The sequence below is a fragment of the Phacochoerus africanus genome, chromosome 4 (assembly GCF_016906955.1).
Source record: "Phacochoerus africanus isolate WHEZ1 chromosome 4, ROS_Pafr_v1, whole genome shotgun sequence".
Taxonomy (NCBI): domain Eukaryota; kingdom Metazoa; phylum Chordata; class Mammalia; order Artiodactyla; family Suidae; genus Phacochoerus; species Phacochoerus africanus.
Window position 1 is genome coordinate 27059727 of NC_062547.1, and position 24930 is coordinate 27084656.

The window sequence follows — 24930 nt, forward strand, 5'->3', positions numbered from 1 at the left end:
AATTTTTTATTTCTTTATTTTTTTCCATGTATACATTCTTTTTTCTCACATTCTCATGCTCTATCACGAGTGACCAGACATAGTTCCCAGTGCTATACAGCAGGATCGCATTGCTTATCCATTCCAAAGGCAATAGTCTGCATCTATTAACCCCAAATTCCCAGTCCCTCCCAGTCCCTCCCCCTCCCTCTTGGCAACTACAAGTCTGTTCACCAAGTCCATGATTTTCTTTTCTGTGGAAAGATTCATTTGTGCCATATATTAGATTTGGAAATATCATTACCATCATCTTGCCATGAGGCAATTATCCACTCATTTTACAATTTTCCTTTGGGAAGTGGGAATTTATATTGGATGGTTATTGAAAATAACTGCATGTCTGGAGTTTATGGTATCAAACTGGGTTTGATAGACTTTCTTTTCTATAAAGGGGCAGGTGGTAAATATTTTCATTTTTGTGGATTCTACTGTCTTCTTTATGATTAGGCAACTCTGCTATTATAGCTGAAAAGCAACCTTAGATAATGCCTTAAAATGGGTGTGGCTCTGTTCCAATAAAACTTTATTTATGAAAACAGGCAGTGAGCCAGATTTGAGGCATGGGTTATAGTTTGCTAACCCTAGTAGAAAAATATCATTTATTGGAGTTCTCATCGTGGCATAGCAGAAACGAATCCAACTAGTACCCATGAGGATGCGGGTTTGATCCCTGGCCTCACTCAGTAGGTAGGGGATCCGGTTTTGTCGTGAGCTGTGGTGTAAGTCACAGACGTGGCTCGGATCCCTCATTGCTGCTGTGGCTATGGTGTAGGCATGCAGCTGCGACTCTGATTGGACCCCTAGCCTGGGAACTTCCATATACTGTGGGAACGGCCCTAAAAAGGAAAAAAAAAAAAAAAGAAAGAAAGAAAGAAAAGAAAATATCACTTATTTACATGGCCCAGATAAAATTTTTTCCCACACCCACAGCATATGGAAGTTCCTGGGCCAGGATCTAATCTGAGCCATAGCTGTGACCTATACCACAGCTGTAGCAATGCCAGATTCTTAACCCATTGCACTGCAGTGGGAACTCCCAGATAATTTTTTTTCCCTATAAAACCAATTCAAGACATCTCTCCCAAACTCTTTCATAAAACTGGGGTGCATCTTACATACTTCTGCTTACCACTAGAAGATAAAATTTAATGAGGATTAAGTTCAGTGACTTTTTTTTTTAAATTTTATTGATGTATTGTTGCCCTACCGGTTGTATTAGTTTCATGTGCGCAGCAGAGTGAATCAGTTATGCATTACATATATCCATTCTTTTTTCCCATATATGTCATTACAAACTATTAAGTAGATTTCCCAGTGCTATACAGTAGGTTCTGGTTAAGCATCTGTTTTATACAATAGCACATTTATGTAATCCCATCCTCCTAATTGTTCAGTGACTTTCAAATCTTGGGGATTTCTTGGAAGTAACTCAGGGGACCACAGTGACAATGAGGGTGGAGGGCTTGAGGCCCCAGCTTCTGCTTCAACCAGGAGCCCCTCTAGGATCCATTTTTTTTTTTTAATTAAATTGGTGGTGTTCATAAGAGTTTGCATGAAAAAAAAAAGTCTTGGGAGCTAGAAAAAATTGAAAACCACTAATCCCCTTCAACCAGTTAGAGTTCACATTCACCTTCCAGGTGTCGTGCATTAGAGGGGTGTTTATTTTGTAACTGCTCATAGAACAAATTAATACATAAAATTTCTAACTGGATTGAGGGGGTGCAGGAAGGTGTTGCTTTGGGGTTATATTTCTGGGGTAGAGGATGTGCAGGAAACACAGACCAGAGGGTCTTATGCAGATTTAGACAAAGGCCACAATGCCCCATGCAGAGCTGCCAGAAGGGTCTGCTTTCTGAGCCTCGGAAGGTGGCAGCAGCAGGCTGGCATGTGGCCGTCTTGGGGAGGCAGGAGGAGGGAGCGGCTTGGACTTAACATCCAGACACAGTTAAGGTTTGAATCTCTGCTCTGTCACTTAGTAGCTGGGCAAGTTATTTCTTTAACCTCTGGGTATTTAATCTCCGTTTCCACCTGGAAAACTGGAATGATACCACATTCCTTCTTGAGCTGTTGGGTAGATTAACTGAATGAACAATTCAGGGCCCGTCACCTGGCATATGGCCAAGCACTTGAGCCATAGTAATTTCCTTCTCTGTTCTGCTCTCACTTTGAGACCTGTTACCATCTCTCCCCTGTTGACTCCAGTTTCCATGCCCTGATTCTCTTCTCAGGATGTGGCCAGGTTCTCCGAGTCCCAAAAGGTCAGATTTTGCTGGAGAGCTACCCCCTAAATGCTCACTGCGAATGGACCATTCACGCCAAGCCTGGGTTTATCATCCAGCTAAGGTAAGGAGCTTCGGTCAGAATTAGGGAGTCCGAGGTTATAAGGAAACGCAATAATGGAACCAAAGGCCCTGAATCCTAGTGACGAGGGGCTGACCCCCAGCACTTTATTCTTAAAAGCAGAAACTTGCTATTAGAGCCTTTTCCTTTGCCTCTCAGTGATTTTGTGGGGGTAAAGCCTGAGTGAGGGAGTTCCCTTGTGGCTCAGCAGGTTAAGATCCTGACTGGTGTCCATGAGGATGCAGATTTGATGCCTGGCCTTGCTCACTGGGTTAAAGTGAGCAAGAGCTGGGAGCTGTGGTGTAGGTCATACACGCAGCTCAGATCTGGTGTTGCGGTGGCTGTGGCACAGACCGGTAGCCACAGCTCTGATTCAACCCCTAGCCTGGGAACTTTCATGTTTCACAGGTGCGGCCCTAAAAAGCAAAAAAAAAAAAAAAAAAAATCCTGAGTGAAACTATAGCCAGAGGACAGTGGGGCTCAGGTAATGGTGACTTAAAGATAACACCAACAACACAGCAAGACACTAGAGCAGTCTATTCCACCACAGCCCCCTCCCCTAACAAATCTGGACCAGGTCTCCCTAGTCACTCAGTACCGGGCTGGGTTCTCTGGGCAGAAAGAGAAAAAATAAGGAAGACAGGTCTAACCTTCAAGAAATTTGTATCCCAGGTTGGGGTTTATACTTGCAGCTCCTTTCATTGCTGTTCTCAGAAAACAACCACCGGAGTTCTCTTTTGGCAGGTTCAGGATCTGGTGTTGTCATTGCAGCGGCTTGAGTCACTGCTGTGATGCAGATTCAATCTCTGGCCTGGAAACTTCCGTATTTCCACATGCTGTGAGCATGGCAAAAAAAAAAAAAAAGAAAGAAAGAAAGAAAGAAAAAAGGAAAAAACAAAAAGAAAAGAAAACCAGCACCCCCACAACCAACTCTTTCACTCAAGTGGAAGATAAACTCTTTCTTTTCCTTTTTTTTTTTTGTGTCCTTTTAGGGCCACATCCACACAATATGTGGAAGTTTCCAGACTAGAGGTCCAATCAGAGCTTCAGCTCCTAGCCTACACCACAGCCGCAGCAACACCAGATCCTTAACCCACTGAGCGAGGCCAGGGATCGAACCCGCAACCTCATAGTTCCTAGTCAGGTTCGTTTCTGCTGCGCCACTATGGGAACTCCTCTGATTCTGTGTTAAGTGAAAGTGAACCCAAGTACATTTAGAAATGCAAATATCGTGCATTTTATTATAATCCCTACTTCATGGATACTAGTTGGGTTTGTTACCACTGAGTCAAGACAGGAATTCCAGCTCTTTCTTCTTACAGAGCTTTGGGGTCCTCACAGATGTTTGATTTATGCCATAGTTCAAAGTACAGACCCAGTTTTATTGTAACTGTAGATAAATAACACAAGAGGGTCCTGTTTTGTGAGAACTATTCACTGCTGCATCCAGATGCCTGGAACAGTACACGGTACACACTGCAGGTGCTCGATAGATCCTTGTTGCATAAATAAAGTTGGAAGACCAACTCTCTGGCTCCAGTGTATCTCCCCTCTCCTGGCAAACACCCCTGCTCTTCCTCTTTGGGGAAGCACAGGGGGCTGCTCACCTCTAGGACTTCTAGGGGCACAGCTCCTCCCTTTTCTAACTGTGAGGAGATGGGCAGTGATGGAAATCTCTAATCTTCTAGACATAGGCTTTCAAAAAGTATTTCCTGGATAGATCAAAGCACCCAGATGTTGCCACATGCCTGCAGGCTCCTTGCTGGCTCTCTGTCCTTCAGCATGGTACCCTGCATTGAAAGGATCCAACAAATCAGGTCCCCTTCTCAATCCTTCTCATCAGAGCTACCCCTTTGTAGCTGGTCTTTCTGCTCCCCCAGGTCCTGGGGTGGAAGTTTCATTAAGTGGACTTTCCCAGAAGAAGGTTAGTTAGTTCAAAGAGCAAGTGAGAGACCATACTAGTATGCTCTGCTTCACGGGCTCCAGGCTGGATCTGCCAGGATGATAAAGGCAGGTGTAAGTGCCACATACTCATTTTTCACCAACTCAGGGATCAGGACAAATGGTCCCCTCAGGGGCCTCTGAGGAGCTTCTCCAACCAAGATCCAGGATGCAAAAGAAATGCCCCCCTCCAACCCCACCAAAAAAAAAGTCCTAAATGGTGGAGAGATTGAGAAGCACGTCACCTGTCTAGGAAAGGATGCTAGGAAGGCTTGGAAGTACATAGATGCCTTTCGTGCTTGTCCAGCCTGGACCAGATGGCCAGGGAGAATGATAATGATGGAAATACTCTGAAGCCTGTGTAAGTGCTCAGCTCCAAAGCTGGCGGTCATCCCTGATGTCCCCTTTTCCATCGCCTACCACAGGTCACCACAGAGTCTGTCTTCTCACCTGTGCAGTAACCTCAAGTCCATCCGCGGTCTCTACTGCCAACATTCTACTTCAGACTGCAGCTCTCTCTCACCTGGATTCTCTCATGGCCTTTTCATCGGCTTCCCTGCTTCTCCTCTTGCCAGCTCTGCAGTCTCCTCTCTTCAGAGTGACTAGAACCATCCTTTAAAACCCTCAAACTAGGGAGTTCCCTTCATGGCTCAGCGGTTAATGATCCCGACTGGGATCCACGAGGATGTGTGTTCCATCCCCGGCCTCACGTGGTGGGTTGAGGATCCAGCATTGCCATGAGCTGTGGTTGCAGGCATGGCTCCCTCATTGCTGTGGCTGTGGTGTAGGGCAGCAGCTATAGCTCCGATTTGACCCCTAGCCTGGGAATCTCCATATGCCGCAAGTGTGGCCCTAAAAAATAAAAATAAAATCCTCAAAATTATTATTTCTGTTAGTCCATCCACAGAAGGTTTCTGTTGGTGAAACCCTCCAATGGCTTCCTATCAGGCTTGGAATGAAATCTGAACTCCTTACCCTGCACCATGTCTCCTGCTGTCCTCACCAGCCTGGGTTCACACCACTCTCCTCTGTACACATCACCTGCAGCATCCCTGACTTCTTTCAGGTCCTTAAATATGCCAGGGCCTTTGCACTTACGGATTCCCCTGCCTGGACCACTCTTCCCCATGACCTTCCCATGGCCTGGCTCGATTTCCTCATTTAAGGGGCTTCCCAGATAGCATGTCTGTAGCAAGGTATTCCTTGACCACCTTGTGTAAACAGCTTACCCGCCAGCCAACCTCTGTGCTCGTACCTGGTTTATTTTCCTCTCAGGACTTAACACGCTCTAGAATCTCCTTGACCTCTGCATTCCCTGCTTACTGTCTGTCTCCCAAATCAGAGCTCCATGAGGGCAGGTGTTGAGTCGACTTGGGGCATTGCTGCCCATTCAGCACCTAGAACAGCGTCTGATACAGAGCAGACCTGCTGCAAATCTGTGTTGAATAAGTGAACAAACCAATGAATGTATGAGTGTAAGTTGCAGTGTCTCCTGTGGCAGTTTCAGAAAAAGCTGTGATCTCTGTTGGGTGGTGGCCTCGTCCTCCCTCCTCCTTTTTTCAGACAAAGATACAAAGCCCAGGTCCACAGCGAGTTGGTGGTGGCATGTGGATGGGAGGTCAGATCCTTACACACTACGGCAGGTTTCACAGCAGGACTTACACTCCCTCACAAAAGGCTTTGTGATAAACATTTTTGAAAAAATGAAACAGTTCTTGGGCATCTTTTTCAGGAAGACCTTTAAAAACATATAGAATATCCCGATTGTTCTCTAACTCTGGCACTTGAAGATTTTTTACCCAAGATCGTAGAAATAGCACTAGTCCCAACTCTTCAGGTTGCAGTCTGAGGTTTTCTGTCTTTTCTTACTTCTCCCAAATGTGAGGGAGAAGACACAGTTATAAATTTTGTGAACTTGATGCTTGGGCATTCACTTGGAAAACTTCTGAAAAATGTCTTTTCCTCTCTTGCCCTGGGATGTAGCTGTGTCTTTTCTTACCTCTTGGAATTGGGAGCTTAGGGTCATCTGCTTTTTGGTCTGAGGTACCCCAGCATTTCCACACGCAAGAGGCAATCACAGATTACTCATATATCCTTCGGTTCTGAAAACATGATATGGTGCTACGTTTTCTATTCTTTGGGGCGAGAACTCTTGTTACAAGAATATAATTACTTCCTGATCCTTCCTTCAGACCACAGAGTGTGCAGAGAGTTTTTCCTTTAATTGGTCTTGCAAAACCAAATGTACTTTTCCATTTTCCAGTTATAAAATTACAACAGTGTATCCATTCCATCCCATCATCTATTCAATACAACAGCGTGCCCATTCCATTCTGTCATCTGTTCAATAGTGTTTGCTTAGCATCTCGACATGCCAGGCACTGTGTTAAACACTACACAAACAACGGTGGCAGAACACAGATCTTGCCCTCTGCCCTCAAGGAATTTGCCGTCTAAAGGAGGAGAGAGGCACGCACGTGTGCACACACACACACTCACAAAGCCAAGGAGATAAATATGAGAAATTAAGGTGTGGGAGTTCCTGTTGTGGCGAGCAGAAACGAATCTGACTAGTGACCATGAGGATGAGGGTTCAATCCCTGGCCTTGCTCAGTTGGTTAAGCACTGCCATGAGCTGTGGTGTAGGTCACAGATGCGGCTTGGATCTGGCGTTGCTGTGGCTGTGCTGTAGGGCGGCAGCTATAGCTCTGATTCGACCCCTAGCCTGGGAACCTCCATATGCCGAGGGTGCGGCCCTAAAAAGACCAAAAAAAAAAAAAAAAAAAAGAAGGAAAGAAAGAGAAAGAAAGAAACTAAGATGTGTATACACTTTATGAAGAAAACAAGGGATTTCCTTTAGGAAGAGTTGTTAGGGAAGCCTCTTTAAGGAGAGAATATTTAAGCCGGGGCGTGAGGATAGGAAAGAATCAGCCTTGCAGCCTGGGAGGAGCAGGTGGGCAGAGACCCTCTGAGCGGGATGTGGTGCCCCCTTCACCTGGGTGTGCGTGTGCACACACCTGCACACAATGTACCTACACACGTGAAAAGAAAGTCATCTGACCTCACGTCCTCCAAGACCCCCACCCTATCACATCAGGCCAATGGCACAGCTCTTCCAGAGACCTGTTTATCATCTGGCCTTGAACTTGCTCAGGGGCGGTGGAGGGGATCTAAGGACTATCCGGAGCCCACCTATTTGTTTCCTGCCGTCACCCTCTCCACCCACAGGTTCGTCATGTTGAGCCTGGAGTTTGACTACATGTGTCAGTATGACTATGTGGAGGTCCGTGACGGGGACAACAGTGACGGCCAGATCATCAAGCGTTTCTGTGGCAACGAGCGGCCAGCTCCCATCCGAAGCACTGGCTCCTCGCTCCACGTCCTCTTCCATTCAGATGGCTCCAAGAACTTCGATGGCTTCCATGCCATCTTTGAGGAGATCACAGGTAAGGGTCAGGGAGACACATGCCGTATTTGATGGCTGTGCTGCAGACAAACATGCCTTTCTGTGTACCCCCTTCTCCCTGGTGAGCTTTGTTAAAACCCAGCGTGCTGGCTCCTCAGAAGCAGCAGACACATTGAGAAGGAGGAGAAAAATGGCAAGGGATTTCTGGTGGAAATGCTCACCGGAACCAGAACTAGGAATTATTACCTCCCCTATGCAGATGCTAAGCACAGAGAAGCCGGGTGATTTTCTGCGGTCACACAGCTATGAGGATGGACTGGGAGTATGTACAGTTTGGCTCTAGAGTGTCTGTTAGGGGCAGTCATGGTTAAGAGCGTTAGCTTTGGACTCCTGGCAGATTAAACTGTGCAGCCTTGGACAAGCTCTACGTCTCTGGACCTCAGTTTTCTGATCAGTGAATAAAGACATAACCACAGATCCTGCTCCATTAAAGAGGTGCTGGGAGACAGAACAGAACAGAGCAGAGCAGAGCTTAGCACAGCCTCTGATACAAAGGAGCTTTCCAGAGCCAGGGCCTCCCTTTGTCGTCTTTCAGGTAGGTATTCAAAGTCTTAAACTACACAGGAAATGCCGCTTACTTTCTGAGTAACTCTGAGTGCGACTCTACCTCCTGCCCTGTTTGTATTAGGAAGTAGGATTGGACCAAAATGAACCAAACTTTTAATTCTAAAGAACCACCCCAGCTTGTAATGTTCTGTGATTGGATTACATCCGGTTTTGCAAAATAAACTCAAGCTTGAAGTTATGTATATTCTTAAAAACATCGAATTTAAAAAATTGTAATGACATTTTGACCACTAAAGCTTGTTTAAGGAAGGTGTGAGACAGAAGTCTCAGGAAAGAAGGTGGGGGTAGTGGAATCAGTCTTTCTCTAGTCCCATCCCCACCTTTTCAGCAAGACTGGCAGACACCACACCCTCCCCAGCCGCCTCCCCCTGTGGATGTTCCTACCCCAGCTCTCAGCATCGCTCCTGTGATCTCTGTGCCTGCCTCCTCTCCAGCTCTGTGGGGCCTGGGCATTCTAGATGCTTTGCTGCTGTGGTGTGGTCAACCTGTGACTGAATCCTTGCCCCTTGGGGACCTCCTGCTGATGGAGGCTGAGATTCATCTGGGGGTATCTAGGGCAGTCAGCAGTTGGCAGCAGCGGTGGCTCGCCAGCTTGTAACCCTGTGCCCGAGGGGAGTCAGGAGGCTCTCTTCCTCAATCTCCTCTGGGGACCTTTGGAAACTCTGGTCTGAATTGTCAAGTAGGCTGAGCTCTTCCCGTATGTCCTGCCTCTGCTCAAGGTCTTCCCTCTGATTGAAGCCACCTCCCAATGCCCCACCGTCCCCCTAGCACATCAGATCCCATCCTTCTGAGTCCTATCAGATTTCCCCTCCTCTGTTAAACCTCATCCCTTGTTCCGATGGCTGTGGCTTTGCCCTCGTTTGAATGTCTGATAGCACCTTCTCTCTTTTCTGACACTAACTGACTGATGCCTCGGGTTGTAGCCGTTGTACACTCTTCCTCCAAAAGCTTTGACCTGGTGGATAGGGTCTCCTGCTCATCTTTGTGCCTCTCCAGTGCCTTACACAGGGCATGCACTCAGGCCTTGTTGAACTTGAGCAATGGATTTCTCCGCCAGAGGAAATGAAGGTGGGATTGGTGGGTAGCAAGCAGATTAGTGTCTCCTGATGGGTTCTCCGTAGAAAAATGGTCCCCAGGACACTGTGAAATGCAGTCTCTGAGGTCAGATAAGCCTGTAACAGGTGGAATGTTCTGCGCATTCTTAGAAATTCACAGTGTACATTAGAGCGTGGCGTGTTCTGAGACGTTCTGCGGTAGAGAAATTTGGTTATTTATCATTTAACCCCAGTAGCGTTTCCCCACCACATCTGAGATCGTAATTCTCAAGATCTCAAGGCACTGAGTATGCGTTTGGATATTGAGGATGCCTTCCCCAGTGTCGTGAAGACCATCTGCCGCTTCCTTTTCCCTGGTACCCTGGATGCGAGCTTCCTTGAAAAAAGACCATCTCTTTATTACTCAAGGCTTCTCTCTCCCCCGGAGCCTCTGTAGGAGGGACTGAAGCAAGCTTCTGCTTTAATCGTGTCGCGCACCTGTTGGTGCTGTGCATCAAATAACACCAGCAGCAGTCGGATTCACAAGTAGCAGTTTTAGGCCACCTCAAGCAATGGTAACATGATTTCAATAAAAGGAGTAAAAACGTGGCAAGAAAACGTTAAAAGACCCGTGATAGACCCTGGTCAAGTCTCTAGGCTTGAAGGAATTGACTCACTGCCCAGGAGCCCTGAGAGGACTTGCCTTTTCTTTTCTTTTGCAGCGTGTTCCTCGTCCCCTTGTTTCCATGATGGCACTTGTCTCCTGGACAGCACCGGTTCATACAGGTGTGCCTGCCTGGCAGGCTTCACCGGGCAGCACTGCGAAAATCGTGAGTGTGCCTCCAGAGTGGGGGTCCAGGTGTCCCATGGGGCTGGGCTGGAGGGGGGCTGGGGAGCGGGCCAGGTGTGTTGTTTCCAAGATGGCACATGGTGTGGACTCGGCTGTTGAGTGGATCTCGAGGGGGCTGGGCTGCCTCGGCGTCAGGATGTCTGGACCCAGCCAGGTTTGCTGCATATACCTCTCCAGTAGGCATGCCCTCAGTGGCCTTGAATAGCATTCCAGACTCAGAATATATTCAGAAAGGGTCCCAGAGTCTGAACTCCCTGTCCATCCTGTGATCCAAATTTTAGAGTCCTGCTCCAGGGTGCTGTGGTGTGTTCTGAAGCCCCCAATTGAGGATGGTACAGATGGAGGGTGACCCTGAGTCCCAGTGTCCCAGGGACAGTTCTAGTTCGATGCATTTTGTCTGGGCACTGTCGTTAATAACATGTTCTTTCATACTCAAGTGTTCTGAATGGGTGACAGAGTACAGGATCATCCTGTAAATATGGGGCCAGGTTGAGTGACAGACAAAGCAACATTAACTCAAGGACTACCATGCACTGAAACGTGTGGAAACGCAGAGGAAGGCATACCTTGTTTGTTGTTCGCTGAAGCAGCGGATCCTGAGTTGTAAGATAAGCCTCGTGCATCGCCGGTTGTTCTCAAGCGGGTCTGGGATGTGCTGGGGCTGCGGGAGGCGGGGCAGCACAGAGTCATAAAGAAATCCACCAACCGTGGAATTCCACACATCCTCAAGGACCTCCGTTCTCCGGCTGCTGCCACCACTCAGGCTCTCACCACCTCTTGCCGGAGCCATGTCCTGGCTGTCCCCTGGTGTCACCCACACCCTCCAGTTCAAACAGCAGAGCAGTAGTAGCCCTCTGTAACCCAGGGTCAAACAAACAGCAGAAATAAGAGGAAACTCACTCAAAGACATGACTCACTTCGAGGCAGGTAGGAATTTCTAATTCATGTTCTTAAAAGACAGGACGTGACTCCTTTCTGATGTTAGATTCAAACCATCCTCAGAGGGGAGAAACTGGAATGTGTATCTGATAGGGCGAATCCTTTGCCCTTGGCAAGAGGACACGCTGACCATTACATATGGCGGCCTCAGGTGGTGTCCAGCCCAGAGGTGCGGTGCCCAGGACTGCGCCATTGGCAGAGAGGAACTTAAACACTGTGACCAGAAATCACTTATCCAGGGTCTCCAATACCAAGGCCCTGTGTATGGCAAGTGATCCTAACGGAAGTGTGTGACCTGAAGCACATGTCACACGCTGCAGCTGTCGGCACGGAGTGAGATGTGCAGAAGAACAAGAGAAATCCAAATTGGGGAAAAGCAAAGGAGGGCCGATGATGGCCGAGGCAGGGTTCCCCGAGGCAGAGGCTGACATGGGAATGTGCGAGCAGGTGAGATTCAAGAGCTGCTCTCATGAGAAGCTGGTAAGGGAGGCAGGGAGGCTGGGCTGGAAGGGAAGGGAGCCAAGCAAAGGCGTGATTTCAGGCAGAGCTCCAGCTTTCGTGTTCACAGGCCATGAAGTCTGGAGGGTAGAGGACAGCTCCGTGTGTGTCCTGGCTTTCAAGCAAGGTAGCTGGGCATTCATATCTCAGCTGTAATCAGTGATTGGCTAAGGGCTATGTAGGCGAGTAGCAGGACGTGCTTGACTTTCTGTGCCTGTGCCAGAGGGGTTGCAGTAACCCTAAGCAGTGGAAGCGTTGGTAGGTGCAGGCCATTGGAAGTAAACCAGTATAGACTGGGTCGGGGACGGGAGGGAGGGCATCTGAGGACAGAGCACCAGAAGTGTCTGCGACCATCACTTCTGACCAGTACACGCAGCTGACATTGGGGGCATCCTAAAAAGAAGGGGCCTGGTCTGAGAGCATTTGATAAAGTTCATGCATCTTTCGGTTATTTTCACAAGTGTTCCTTGCAAACAATGCAGCTAGAAGCCAGTTTTTGAAAGTGTGTCCTTGGGCGTGCATTGCATTCTACTAAAAGCAAGCTGACCTGAGTGTGATTATGCTGGAAACTTAGAAAAGGATGTTTCTGCTACATGGTTCCTGCCTCATTTGAGTCTGCTGTGTAGAGTGCAGAGCAGAGAAAAGAAATGTTGCTTTCCCTTTGTTTCAGGAATCTCTGTATAGAATGATCCTGGAGTCTTGACAGTGTCACATCCTGAGCTCTAGCCTTTAGATTCAGAGGGGTGTCTAAAAAAAAAAGGAAGGCTTAAATTCTTGATAAATTAACTGTATAATATTAGAACTTTGATAAACACAGGTAGAAATGGAAGGAAATAAAACATCACAAAATTAGTCAAAAGGCCTTTAAGAAGCTGGGCCAAATAGGGGACGGTGGTGTGTGTGTGTGTGTGTGTGGACGTGGTCCCAAAATTGTGACTAAAATATTTATGAGTAGCTTTTAATCCAGAAATTGACATCTCAGCATTGTTATTCTATTCAGAATAAAACCCCAAACCAAAACAAGTAAACATGATGAAAAGGAATGTAAAAATATGCCATGATGAACTGATTTCAGCATTTGATTCACAAACTGTCTCAAATCACTTTTGGTCTCAAAACTACCAGTCTAGATGAACAAGAGAATTCTTCCCAGGCACTCTTCAAAACGTTGTAACAACCACAGTTCCCGTAGTACCCGTAGTTGTGACCACATGAAGGTATTGGTGGTGGATATCTGATATGCCTCTTGCTGACATCAATGTGGGACACCAAATGCTGGATTATTTTCTATAAGATTTAGGTTTGTTCCTCTTTCTAGGAAATTCAGCATGAATTCCAACTAACTCAGACGCAGGGGATCATCACCATTGGCCGTGGCAGTTTACCTTATAATTTCCGAACAACCCTTAACCATTTTTCCAGAGCAGTCTGTCATCTAGAAAGACAAAAAAAGAAAAAAAAAAAAAGAAAAAGCTTTCCTTGATTGTTTTTCGCATGAGTGTATCAACAAACTGAAAACATCTCCCTGGAGGAAATTCTTTCAAAATGAATAAAAAAACCCAAAGTGTGCTGGGATTCTGTGAACTCTAAAATGCCCAAGTTGGACCAGGCATATGTTTAAAAACGGTGGCTTTAAAAGCGCCAAAGCAAATGCTAAGGAAAATTCCATCTTATTTATGAAGCACCAAACCCAATGAGGGAAACCGCTTCCCTGTCACTGCTTTATGTACTTATTTATTTATTGCTTTTTTTTCTTTTCTTTTTTTTTTTTTACGCTTCCACAGCATATGGAGGTTCCCCGGCTAGGGGTCGAATAAAAGCTACAGCTGCTGGCCTACGCCACAGCCATAGCAACATCAGATCCAAGCCATGTCTGCAGCCTACACCATAGCTCATGGCAATGCCGGATCCTTAACCCACTGAGCGAGGCCAGGGATCGAACGTGCCACCTCATGGTTCCTAGTCAGATTCATTTCTGCTGCACCATGACGGGAACTCCTGTCACTACTTTAATGTTCTGCTTTCCTAAAGTCTTTGTGGAAAGGTGGAGGATCCTTTTTTAGCAAAGGCAGGATTTGAGGTACAGGGCACAAGACACTGATCCCTGTCAAGTTCAAAACCAGAGTACAGAATCCCACATTTCCCATGTCATTCACAATCTCGAAGACACCATTCTCTCCACATGGCTTGGTGAGACTCCAGATGATGGGTTGGGAGCTCTGGTTTCTCATCCTGTCTCATTATCCAGTCCTCTCAAATGACTCCCCTTCCCAGGTAAGGTCCCCCTGTCTCTTTTTTTCTAGAGAGTGCTGATTGACTGTCTCTTCTTCTTTTTGTCTTTTGTGTGTGTGTGTGTTTTGTCTTTTTAGGGCTGCGCCCACGGCACATGGAGGTTCCCAGGCTCTGCCACCACAGCCATAGCAACTCAGGATCCCAGCTGCATTTGCGACCCACACCACAGCTCATGGCAATGGTGGTTCCTTAACCCACTGAGCAAGGCCAGGGATCGAACCTGCATCCTCATGGATGCTAGTCAGATTTGTTTCCACTGAGCCACAGTGGGAACTCCTCTCTTGATATAAGCTGTTCTCTTCATTTTCTTTGGGTGTGTGTGTGTCTGAGAGTGGGAGTGGAGAAAAAATCGATTTTCTTCTTAATTACAGAAGAAATACATACTTGTAAAAATAATTGAACAACAGACGTGTATGCAGTAGAAAGAGAACATTGTTTTCCCTGACCAGTCCTGGTTCCCAGGAGAATCACTGCTAACGACTTGGTGGGGATCCTCCCAAACCTTTACTTTGGTGAGCAAACCTAAGTTGTCTACAGATCATTTAGAAGCCGGTGGTTCTCAACAGTGAGCAGTTTTGTGTCCCGCCCCCACCCTCAGGGCACTTTTGGCAAACTGGAAGCTTTTGTTGGTTGTCACAATAGCAGAGGAAGGGGCTACTGGCATCTGGTGGGTAGGGGCCAGGATGCTGCTAACATCCTATAATGCAGCCCCCACCCCAAGGGTTATCCTCCTCAAAGGTCAAGGGTGTCAAGGTTGAGGAACCCTGTTTTAAAGAAAAGTGGACCCAGGCAAGAATGGGTGTTCATAGTTGAGGCCAGGGATCGAACCTGCATCCTCATGGATACCAGTCGTGTTTGTAACCTGCTGAGCCCTGAGGGGAACATGTATTTAAACTTTTGAGAGCTGTTGCCAAAATGGTCTCTGAAAGGTTTTGCCAGCTTCCAAGATGAGCTGCTATGAACACCCATTCTTGCCTGCTGGAAATGGGTTGATTTTCTAAGGAATTCCTTGGGTCTGAAGGGAGACGGCTCGGTCCGGTTTTATGGGGGAGAGGATAAAGCACAAGGTGTGTCCACACAGGGTCCCCCTATTCAGTTTGTGCGAGGGTGACAGAGCCCCCAGGACAGTCCTCACAGGCTGCTACCCCAGCCTTCTCCCCAAGGCCTTTCCCAAGGAAGAATGACCTTCCCCTGCTCCCAGGTGACTTCTTCTCAGAGCAGAGAATGGGGAGTGGCCCTCGCCTGGGCTGCAGGACCGAGCTAACCTCCTGCCAGCACCCTCCTCGACCCCAGCCTCCTTGGGCCACCATGTAAGAAACTGGGGCCCCTTTTTTCCTCTGAAGTTTCCTGTTTCTTTGTCTGGAACACAAGGACAGAATAGGTTCTCCAGTAAATAAAGGGTCAGAATCTTGTTTTGAAAAAGTGGAGAGCAGGGAATTCATCACCCCGTTCCAGTTTCCCTGTTGCCTTTGTTCCTCTGGCCCAGTTGACAGTGCTGGGCTGTCCCCCCTGCATCCTAATGAGGGGCAGTGAAACAGGCTCAATGCTGGGGCACAAAGCTCGCACTGCAGGCTCGGACGCGCCTTGGAACAAAACAAATCGGCTTCCACCAATTAAAGAAAAATGGTGTCTCTGGATTCACTTGGGTTTGGGAGCAGAAGGAGGTTTCCCGCTAGCTGGTCCCAAGGACTGGAAAGAAAAGAGCCCGAGGCGAGAGGCACACTTTATACTTCAACTTCAAAGGGGCAACTCGACTTTCTCATCAGAATAGGGGATTGGGAACTTTGGGGTTTTCACAGAGACCTTAACACTGATGCAGGGAGAGTGTGTCAGACCCCATCACAGGTAAATACTGTGCCTCGGACTTGGTGGAATTAATGCAAACTGTTTTAAGACCTCTTAGGTGAGACATTGTAAAAATGGAATTATTCCCTGGCTTTTTTTTTAACAGTTCTAAAGGCCCCTTTCATCCTTAACATGTGGAAGACAGGTGCACCATTGTCCACAGTGAGATGGTACAACCTGGGCTGAAAAGAGCTTGAACTCTGGTTAGAAGGACCTTGCTTTGGCTCTAAGTCTGCAATTGACCAGCCTGGTATATCTTGAGCAAGTCATTTACCTCCTGTGAGCTTCAGTTTCCCCACTTATAAGTTCCAGGCAAATGTTGTCTAATACTTCTTAAGAATTGTTATCTAATACTCGATGGCAGGAATGGAATGAGATGATGCATAGAAGACACTGACCTGAGTAATGGAAGTGCTTGTTCTCATTACTACTTCTGGCCCCATGTGGCCATTTAAAAGTTTGGCCGAAGATGGGATTCTCTAGATAAGGGGTTAGGGTAACAGCACTAGTTTTTACAAAGTTTATGATCATAACCAATCTTTCTCAGGGTCCCAGGGTTGAAGAACATTCTTCCAAGCCTTTAGTTTCTGTGTACCGTTCCTCCTGATTCATCGCCAAATGCTAAGTATTGCTACCACCACACCAGCATCTAGGCAAGAAAGATCAGGTTTTAAATGACAAGTAGACACTGCCAATGCCACTGTCATAAAGGAATCTTGGATCCCGGGAGAAGACATGCACATTGGGTAGGAGGAATGGGGAGTCTATAGCCAAAAGAGCCAGGAAATGGGGGCTGTTAGAGGTGATAAGTGGAGTAATATCCAGGGGAACTGGATTGGGAAACTCTGGAGCAGGTTGCCCCAAACATCATGTTACCTGGTCAGCCTCCCTTTTTCTCAGGGGACTTTTTAATAGTCATTCATCAACCGTGGAGTGGGCTGTATGTTCTTCCCCTGTGGTTATGCAGAAAACCAAGGCTCCAAAGTATCCTTTACATATTTTATTTGAGCAACAATAAATACATCAAACTGCAAAAACAGGAGGAAATATCTCCTTTCAAGGGTAGGAAAGAGAAGACACACTCTGGCCTGAGAGGGGGTGAGGGGTAGAGGGGCGACTCTGTGGAAGATAGTCCTGGGGAATCCGTAGTTGTTACCCACACGCGCTTGATCACCTAGAGCCTTCAGGGATTGGAGCAGCCCTGGGAAGATGATTAGCTAGTGGGCTGCTTACTTCTTAAACACCTCCTTAGACCCAAGCCTCCCATCTACTCTCCCTCCCTAATATAGATGTGAATCTCTGCCATCCGCCTTAGCACGTTTAGTGGGATAGCGTCTCATTTGGAGTTAGATCTGGAAAGCAAAAGCTGACAACGCAGGAGAAACGGCCCTTTTATAGTTACCAAGGTATTTGTTTATTTGTTTTTCTACTTCAGGGATAAACTTTCCTTTTCATTTGGATCCTTCTTTGTTGGGTAAAACTGAGACTGACACAGACTGAGTGACATTTTAGCATTAACTCTACTGGCCTTGCCTCTTCTCGTTCAGGGTAAGATGATTGGGGTTGGCCTATAAGGGTGCATTTTGCTAGCTTGCAGCAATTGTTTTAGTTATGAATGGCATTCCAGCCAAATAATAAAGAGGACCAGTCAGGCCCCGTAAACAGCTCTCTAGCCCGAGAGTTTGGGATGGAGTGCCCATCAGTGTGGAATGGACCAGATACACCATTGTTTTACTAACTCTTTGCCTCCACTAGCCTGCTCTCTGTTGGGGCCTCTTGGCTTTGGCAGACAAGATCATTGAGGCAGGGCTTGATGCAGGGGGCAGATTTTATTTTGGCTTTGCATTAAGAGGTTATCCGCTAGAGCCAAGGTGGACTGTGTGCCCATGGAGGGGAGCAGGGGGAAGATGCAGGGAGTAGAAGAACTGACTTCTGATGGAAATAGACATCCTGCTGTCAAGACCCTGAGGCTGACTCCAGTGCCTCAACACAGGCTGCAGAGCCCCCACCTTTTCTTAAAGGCTCCTGTCTTGTAGGGTGTTCATTACTGGTCCCTCACCTTGCTTTGGAAGATGAGAGCTTCCTCTGTGCACAGCACAAAGCATTCTTATTGGCATCCAAATATTCAAAACAACAACAGTAGCTATTCCACTAATCTCAATATAGGTCAGGCTCTGTGCTTTATGTGATGCTGTCTCATTTAATGGTCACATCCCCACAAGGTCAGTACTGTTATCCTTGCCAAGTTTGCAGATTCATCCAGCTGGATGTTTGAGAGTGTCTGTTAGGTACCAGGCACTGGGGAGATAAAGCAGGGCTCCATGGTACCTTTCCTCCCTTCATTTGGCAGAACCATGAAACAATTCCAATCTTAGCCTTTTTCTGGTGCAGAGGAGAGTGGTCATGTTACATATTCCCCAGCTACAACTTCTTCTAGAAAGGCCATTGGAAATGGAGATGGTGGTGATGAGAATTCCTAAGCTGGCAGAACCTCTTAGGACTCAAATGCGCTTGGAAGCTCAGGCCTCCTCTACAAGGTCGTTCTCTTCATCCCCAAGACTAAACAGAATAGAACTGCCTTGTTTGGGCCATTTTCCTTATGGACATTTTTTATATTTGAAAAGTTGAGTGTAACAGCCGCTGGGGGACATTTCCCCTGGTAGTTTAGCGTTATTACCTACCCCCAACCCCATCCACAGGAGCTAACTCAGAAACCGTCTGAGATTTGGGGGAGCCCTCAGAAGACTTATGGAGTACAACTGCTAGGTAGGAGACAGCTGAGTTTCTCTAGTTACATAGGTTACCCATCGACTCTACCAAAAGAGGAGGTGCCCAGTGGATTTTGAACAAGACCAAAATGACTAGGGCTTCCTGAGAATTTTTTTTGAAGCTGACCTGTCGCTTAGGCACAGGGACTTTCAGCTGGCTAATGAAATAGGCCATGCAAACACCAGAAAAGTGGTATCTGAAAGACACAGTGTACCAGGAGCCAAGGACAATCCTGATTAAGATCAAATAGCTAATTGTAAGCCTCAGCCTCCAAATTGCTACCAGATGAATAAATAGCAGTGTGTGCAGTCCAAGTGTCATTTTGCTCGGATACTGTCTCATTCACAATCTTGGAAGGCTGGAAAACACTGGGTGGGAGAGTGGGGCAGAATTCCATTGGCTGGACAGGGATAAGAAGGGTTTTCAGAGGGGCGTTATAGCCCCAGTGGGAGTCCTTTTGCCTGAGTGGGGAAGACCTTTGTGGAAGTAAAAGATGTTGGGTCCAGAGGTATCAGACTCAGATTGAAGCTGAACAGGAAGAAGTAAGGAAGAGATGGGAGTCCAACTGTGGTTGTCCTGGTGTTGGCCTCCTGCGAAGTTGGGTTTCCAGAATGAACAAAGTCCCAATGAGAAAATTAATGCCTTTTCAAACAGAACTGAAATTCTGTCAAAAATTGTTTCCTTGATTTGGCTGATGATTGAGAATGGGTGGATACCAAGAGTGTATTGAAAACTGAGATGAACACCCCAGCCCACACTGCCAGCTACATAATGGGGTCATGGATTTTGTTGACTTTGGATCTCTTTCCTTTGCCACAACTCCCCAGAGAGTCCTACAGCTCTGAAACCCCACTCCTGTTAAAGAGACAGGATAGTACCCTTAGTTTTTGGTTTTTGTTTTTGTTGGGTTTTTTTGTTCAGGTGGCTCTCCGGCAACCCTGAAAATCTCATTGATATAAATTTTGAGAAAAAAAAATATGGTTTTTTAGGTGCTGTTTTGTAAATCACATCAAACCATTTCTGAAAGCAAGTGGGGTGAAAGTAATAATTAAAGTAAGACAATGTATAGTTATGGGGCAAAAACAAGTGAAGGAGTCACTAGATAGGATGCGAGAATGAAATTGAACACTTGCATCAGATGACATGATCAGCTTCAAATGGCTATGACTCTAAGTTTTCCAGGGAGCAAAGGCAAAAAGAGAAATGCCTTAGCTGGTATAGCTCTAATTGTATGGTTTTTGTTTTTGGGGTTTTTTTTTTTGTCTTTTGTCTTTTTAGGGCTGTACCTGCGGCATATGGAGGTTTCCAGGCTAGGGGTTGAATCGGAGCTGTAGCCACCGGCTTAAGCCACAGGCACAGCAACTCGGGATCCAAGCCAGATCTGCGACCTACACCACAGCTCATGGCAACGCTGGATCCTTAGCCCACTGAGAGAGGCCAGGGATCAAACCTGAAACCTCATGGTTCCTAGTCAGATTTGTTTCCACTGTGCCATGACAGGAACTCCTCTAATTGTATATTAAATGAAAGTGAACACAAGTACATTTAGAAATGCAAATATTGTCCATTTTATTATAATCCCTACTTCTGTCTCCTTATGGTGCTGGGGAAATGATTTTAACTTCAGTTTTGTAAATAACAGAAATATAGTTTTTTCTTATACCAAATATTTGTGAAACCTGGATCCTTTCACTTTCCCTGAAAAAAAAAAAAAACAACAACAACTGGATTTTATTATGCTTATGCCATTACTGAGCATGTCAACCCACTGACCTCCAGCCCTGTGCTCCTGCAGCTCTGCCTAAGGGCTATCCCTAGCTCTCAGAGCCCACTGGCTCATACAGGTGGGCAGACTGGAGGAATTAATGTTCATCCATCATCCTTCAATGAACAGTTGATGGTGGTCTGTAGATAGTAATGTATATCCCTTGCTGTCTGGATAGGATAACTCCGAGGCATGTTCTGCATTGTCTCCCAGAGCTTCCCAGGGGCATTGAACCTCAGTTGCCCCAGTGATTAATAATAATAACCATTCTTAATAGAGCAAAATTCCGTGTCTCACTTCCCCACACTCCTTTGGGTCTTTACTGGGATTACCACCTAAATAAGCGACTTGCACTCAAATCCTGGTCTCCCAGGTTGCTTCTGGAAGAACCCAATCTAAAATACTTTGGAAAAATACTTCTTTACAGAGTTAAGTTAATAGGAGGATAGAGCTCAGGACAGCTAGATCATCATCTGGTTGTTTCTTTAAAATATTGGGTAAGCCTTTGATCAATGACGAAGAACATATATTTCAGGATTGCATTGTCCGAAGGGTGCTCAGAATATGGGTTAGGGTTAGGGTTAGGGTTGTATTATTGGTTTAAAAAGATTCAATGTTAGACCCAAAAATTGACTCTCTCTTTTACACACAACCCTCTCTCGCCCTCTCTCTCTTTCTCTCTCCTCTGTACATAAGAGCCTCCCCAGTTTTTCTGGGGTGGGGTGGGAGAGGAGCGGGGACTCCAGTAATGTTTGTATAGAGAGCCTATAATACCTCCCAAAGGACTTAGAATCTTCTGAAGGATTTGGTCAAACTCTGCCATCTAGCATTTTTCAGACAGGTGTTAGAAAGTAGCCGTTCCCATCATAAGGAAGCATCATCGCTGGGCCTTTGCTAATTGCCTCATCTTTTGTAATTGTGCCCTTGATCAACCAGTCTCGCTGCATTAACTTCAACATGTGCCCTGGTTAAACAGTAATCTCTGTGTCAACAATTCTGTTTGGTATCACAGGGAGAACGCAGATGAGATAAAACCGAGAGCTTGAATTCCAGCAAATCCCCAGTGGTTATTCTTAGCAGAAGCATCTAAATAGAACCTGGTTCCATTTCACCTAAGTTCTTGTCTGTAGATTAAGAGCTTTTCTTTCAGACAACACAGAGGATGATGGTATCAACCCAGTGAAATCGATTGTGCCTGATGAAATCTTGGATGCAACCCAGATGGCAGTCAGTTGCTGGGGGTGGCTACTGTTTGCTGAGACCCCTCCCGCCGCATCCCATTCAGAGGCATTTAAGGCCCCAGTGGTTACCTTTACTTTATTCCCTGGTTAGAATCCTCTGTTCTGATGAAATTTTAGAAGCCAAGTTAAGAAAGACACTAGTGATTTAGGATGAAATGGTGCTAAAGAAAAAAATTATATCTATGTAATGGCTCCATTCCCCTGAAGACTTGGGCAATAAGTAATTGGAAGGCCTCAAACCATTTTAATAAGTGCTTAAGTGTGGTTGGGAAGGGCCTTTGGATGTCTGGGTTTAAATTACAAATTTCCATGTTAAACATACAGAAACACATCTGCTAATGCCTGATCCCACTGAGCACAGAGGAGGCACTTACTAAACATATGGTGCAATGTAATGTATACATGTAAGGATAACTTGATCCCCTTGCTGTACGGTGGGGAAAAAAAAAAAAAAAAGTATGGTGCAGGAAAATTAATCAATGAAATCGATGGCAACAGCACCTCACCAGTCCTTCTCTGCACAGAGACACACTGGGCTTCCAATGGGCAAAGCAGTGATTGAACTCTTAGGTTCCTGGGTCTTTTTCTAGATCTTATCTCTAACTTCGACCTTATAGCGTCAAGACCAAAGGAAAAGACAAATATTCATGATATTTGGTGCATCACATTGAAATTCTGGATTCCTTCGTAAAAAGATATTTTGTAAACAAGGATATACTGGTAGAGGAGTTCCCGCTGTGGTGCAGCAGGTTAAGAACCTAACTGCGGTGGCTTGGGTTGCTGCAGAGACACAGGTTCAGTCACTGGCCTGACACAGTGGGTTAAAGGATCCAGCAGCAGAGGTCGCAGCTGTGGCTCAGATTCAATCCTTGGCCCAAGAACGTCCATATGTTGCAGGTATGGCCATTTAAAAAATGATACCGGTGGAGAGTGATTAATGGAACAAGAGATCTGTTTTCTTGCCACAACTGGATCTGCTCCCTGTATTTTGTGATTATTAGTGACTTGGGATGGTGGGTCCCTTCCCTAAATTAGGGCTGAAGAGTGTGAACTTCCTTTTGTCATAGTCAATGTAGATGATCTGACCAGAGGGCACCAAAAAAGTGGCATTATTTATGTGCACCCCAAAGCTGCTTTTCCTTAAAATGTCTCTATCTTATCTGACATACTCCCTGATATCTCCATCATCATGTCCATTTCTTACAGACCTTTTGGACCTGGGCATCTCAGCTATCTTACGTCTAGTATGAATCTCAGTATACCAATCAGGGGAGGAACAGATAGAATTTACGTGCCTTAAATCAACTTTCTCCAACTCTAAGACCCAGAATTCAGGCTCAAGAGAAGTTTAGTCATTGCGGGGGCCTCCTCTGTACCCCAGGGTTGTATAAAGGCCCCTGGCTTTACACAGACAGCACCAAGTCAACAGAGAGAATCCTTGGATGGGGGGCTCTGGGTCCTCACTGTTTGTCTTGGGGAAGTCCATTGTTCTGAAGCATCTGATCCCTTTAGGTCAAAACAGCTCTGCTGGTGGAGGGGGACTGGCCTGGAGCCTGAGAGTATCTTAGGGCTGGAGGCCCTCTGATGACATGCAGCCTCTCTAGTGGTCCTACCAGTCATCCTCCCTGAGGTCTCCCAGGAGTGCTGAAAGGTGAAGGGGGCCCCATGCCCAGGGCTGAGATAATCGCCTCTGTGAGGCCTCATCACCTCCCAAGTGTGCCACCCTGAGAGAGGGGAGGGGCTCTGATGCCCAGAGCTAAGAAACAGCAGAGCTCTCTTAGCTTAGTGTCTCCCCACACCAGACCCTGAGCCCAAGTGTTTGGGTCCAAACGATTTACTAAAGGAAGTACTCTCAGGATCAGCTCATCAGGGAGCTGGGAAAGCAACATAGAGAAGAGGAAGAAACCCAGCAAGAGTGATTCCACCTGAATTCCCAGACTCAGCCCCATCCTGGGGAGTTCTGGGAAGTGTAAGTCACACCTCAAGAAATAGGAGTTGGGCTTGGGTACTTTCGCACCCATCAGTCACTGGCTACGGTGGGGTGGGCATGAGGGGAAAAAAATTAGGCATTTGTCAGCTCTTCGTATGAGCAGGATGGCGCCTATGGCCAAGGTCAGTCCTCTGAAGGCAGCGGGTGCCAGTAAAGCACCCATGTAGAAGCTGAGCTGGTAAAGGGGTTGTGAGGAGAGCTGGGCGGGGCACCAAGCGTGATCACTACCAGCCATCCCAAAGCCATTGCCCATCCTCTATAAAGTGGTGTCACAGCAAACTGCCTGAAACAGTTGCCCTGAGAAAAAGACAAGGGAAGGTGTTTCTTTAAATGTTTATTGTATCCAGAGAAAGGCATCCCAAGTGCTGGTTTTGTTCACACAACAGCATGTTGAGGCACGCTGATCTTCATGTGTTTATACCCTCGTGCTGAGTCCTCGGAAGTAACAGGGCAGAGTGCTCTTTGTGACTAATCATGGACTAGTTTACTTAGCAAAACAGGAGCTTGATGCTCCTTCACACCAGAGATGCAGATGTTTCAAATTCTCGTTTTGCTCTGTGTGAAGACATCCATCCCACTGAGGAGAAATGAAATCCCATGCTCTTGAAAAATCAAATAGAAAAGAATCACGAATCTGTTCAATAGGGAGATACAAAGGTTTCTAAATAGAGAACCCACAGGGGGGGGGGAAAATGAGAGAGTTTGGAAATCTCACCCTGGGGAGATGCTCTGATGAGATGCAGATGGTCTATGAACCCAACAGGTAGGTGTCTAAACTGGGAGGGAAATGAAGCCTTAGAATTCTCTTCAAAAGCTTCACAAGAAAGTGTACAGCTTTGGAAAGTACAGGAAATAAATGAGGGAAGAGTGACTAGTGCCCCGTAGATGTTTGATACAAAGATATAATTTTAAGTCTTCATTATACAGGATTAAGATAGATGACTGTACAGGGACCATGGTTGGTACCCAGAAGTTTGAACCCACATACTAGACCCAGGTCTGGAAGCCTGTCCTTTGTAGACATTACCAAGAGGCCAGAGCATATTGCTCTGTATTTGAATAGGCCTATTGGGCCTTTAGGTTTCTTTATGGGTTTTTCTTTAAGGTGTATGAATTTGGAGAATTGATTTTTAAAGGCAGTTGGGTGCTTTGTAAATAAAGGCAAATAAAGGAAGTGGAACCTACGTGGAATATAAATTACTCCTCAAAACCAGACCAGCCAGGAAAGTGTTATTGTCTCACTTTATAGATGAGAAGAGCAAGATTTGCCGAGATTAAGTTTTCAGGCTCTAGTTTATTAAGTGGGAGAATGAATACGTGTTAGTTTCAATCCTTTCCACCTATAAACAAACAT

General features: G+C 46.3%; 1 protein-coding gene across 5 annotated transcripts in view; it reads left to right on the forward strand.

The window, feature by feature from the left end:
• Positions 1 to 24930, forward strand: part of PAMR1 (peptidase domain containing associated with muscle regeneration 1) — a 167826-nt gene that overhangs the window by 128833 nt on the left and 14063 nt on the right. For all 5 annotated transcript variants that reach the window (XM_047775982.1, XM_047775984.1, XM_047775983.1 and 2 more), the window contains 3 exons: positions 2268 to 2382; positions 7549 to 7766; positions 10110 to 10217. In XM_047775982.1, coding sequence (XP_047631938.1) covers positions 2268 to 2382; positions 7549 to 7766; positions 10110 to 10217 — 441 coding nt within the window. The remainder of the gene's footprint in view (positions 1 to 2267; positions 2383 to 7548; positions 7767 to 10109; positions 10218 to 24930) is intronic.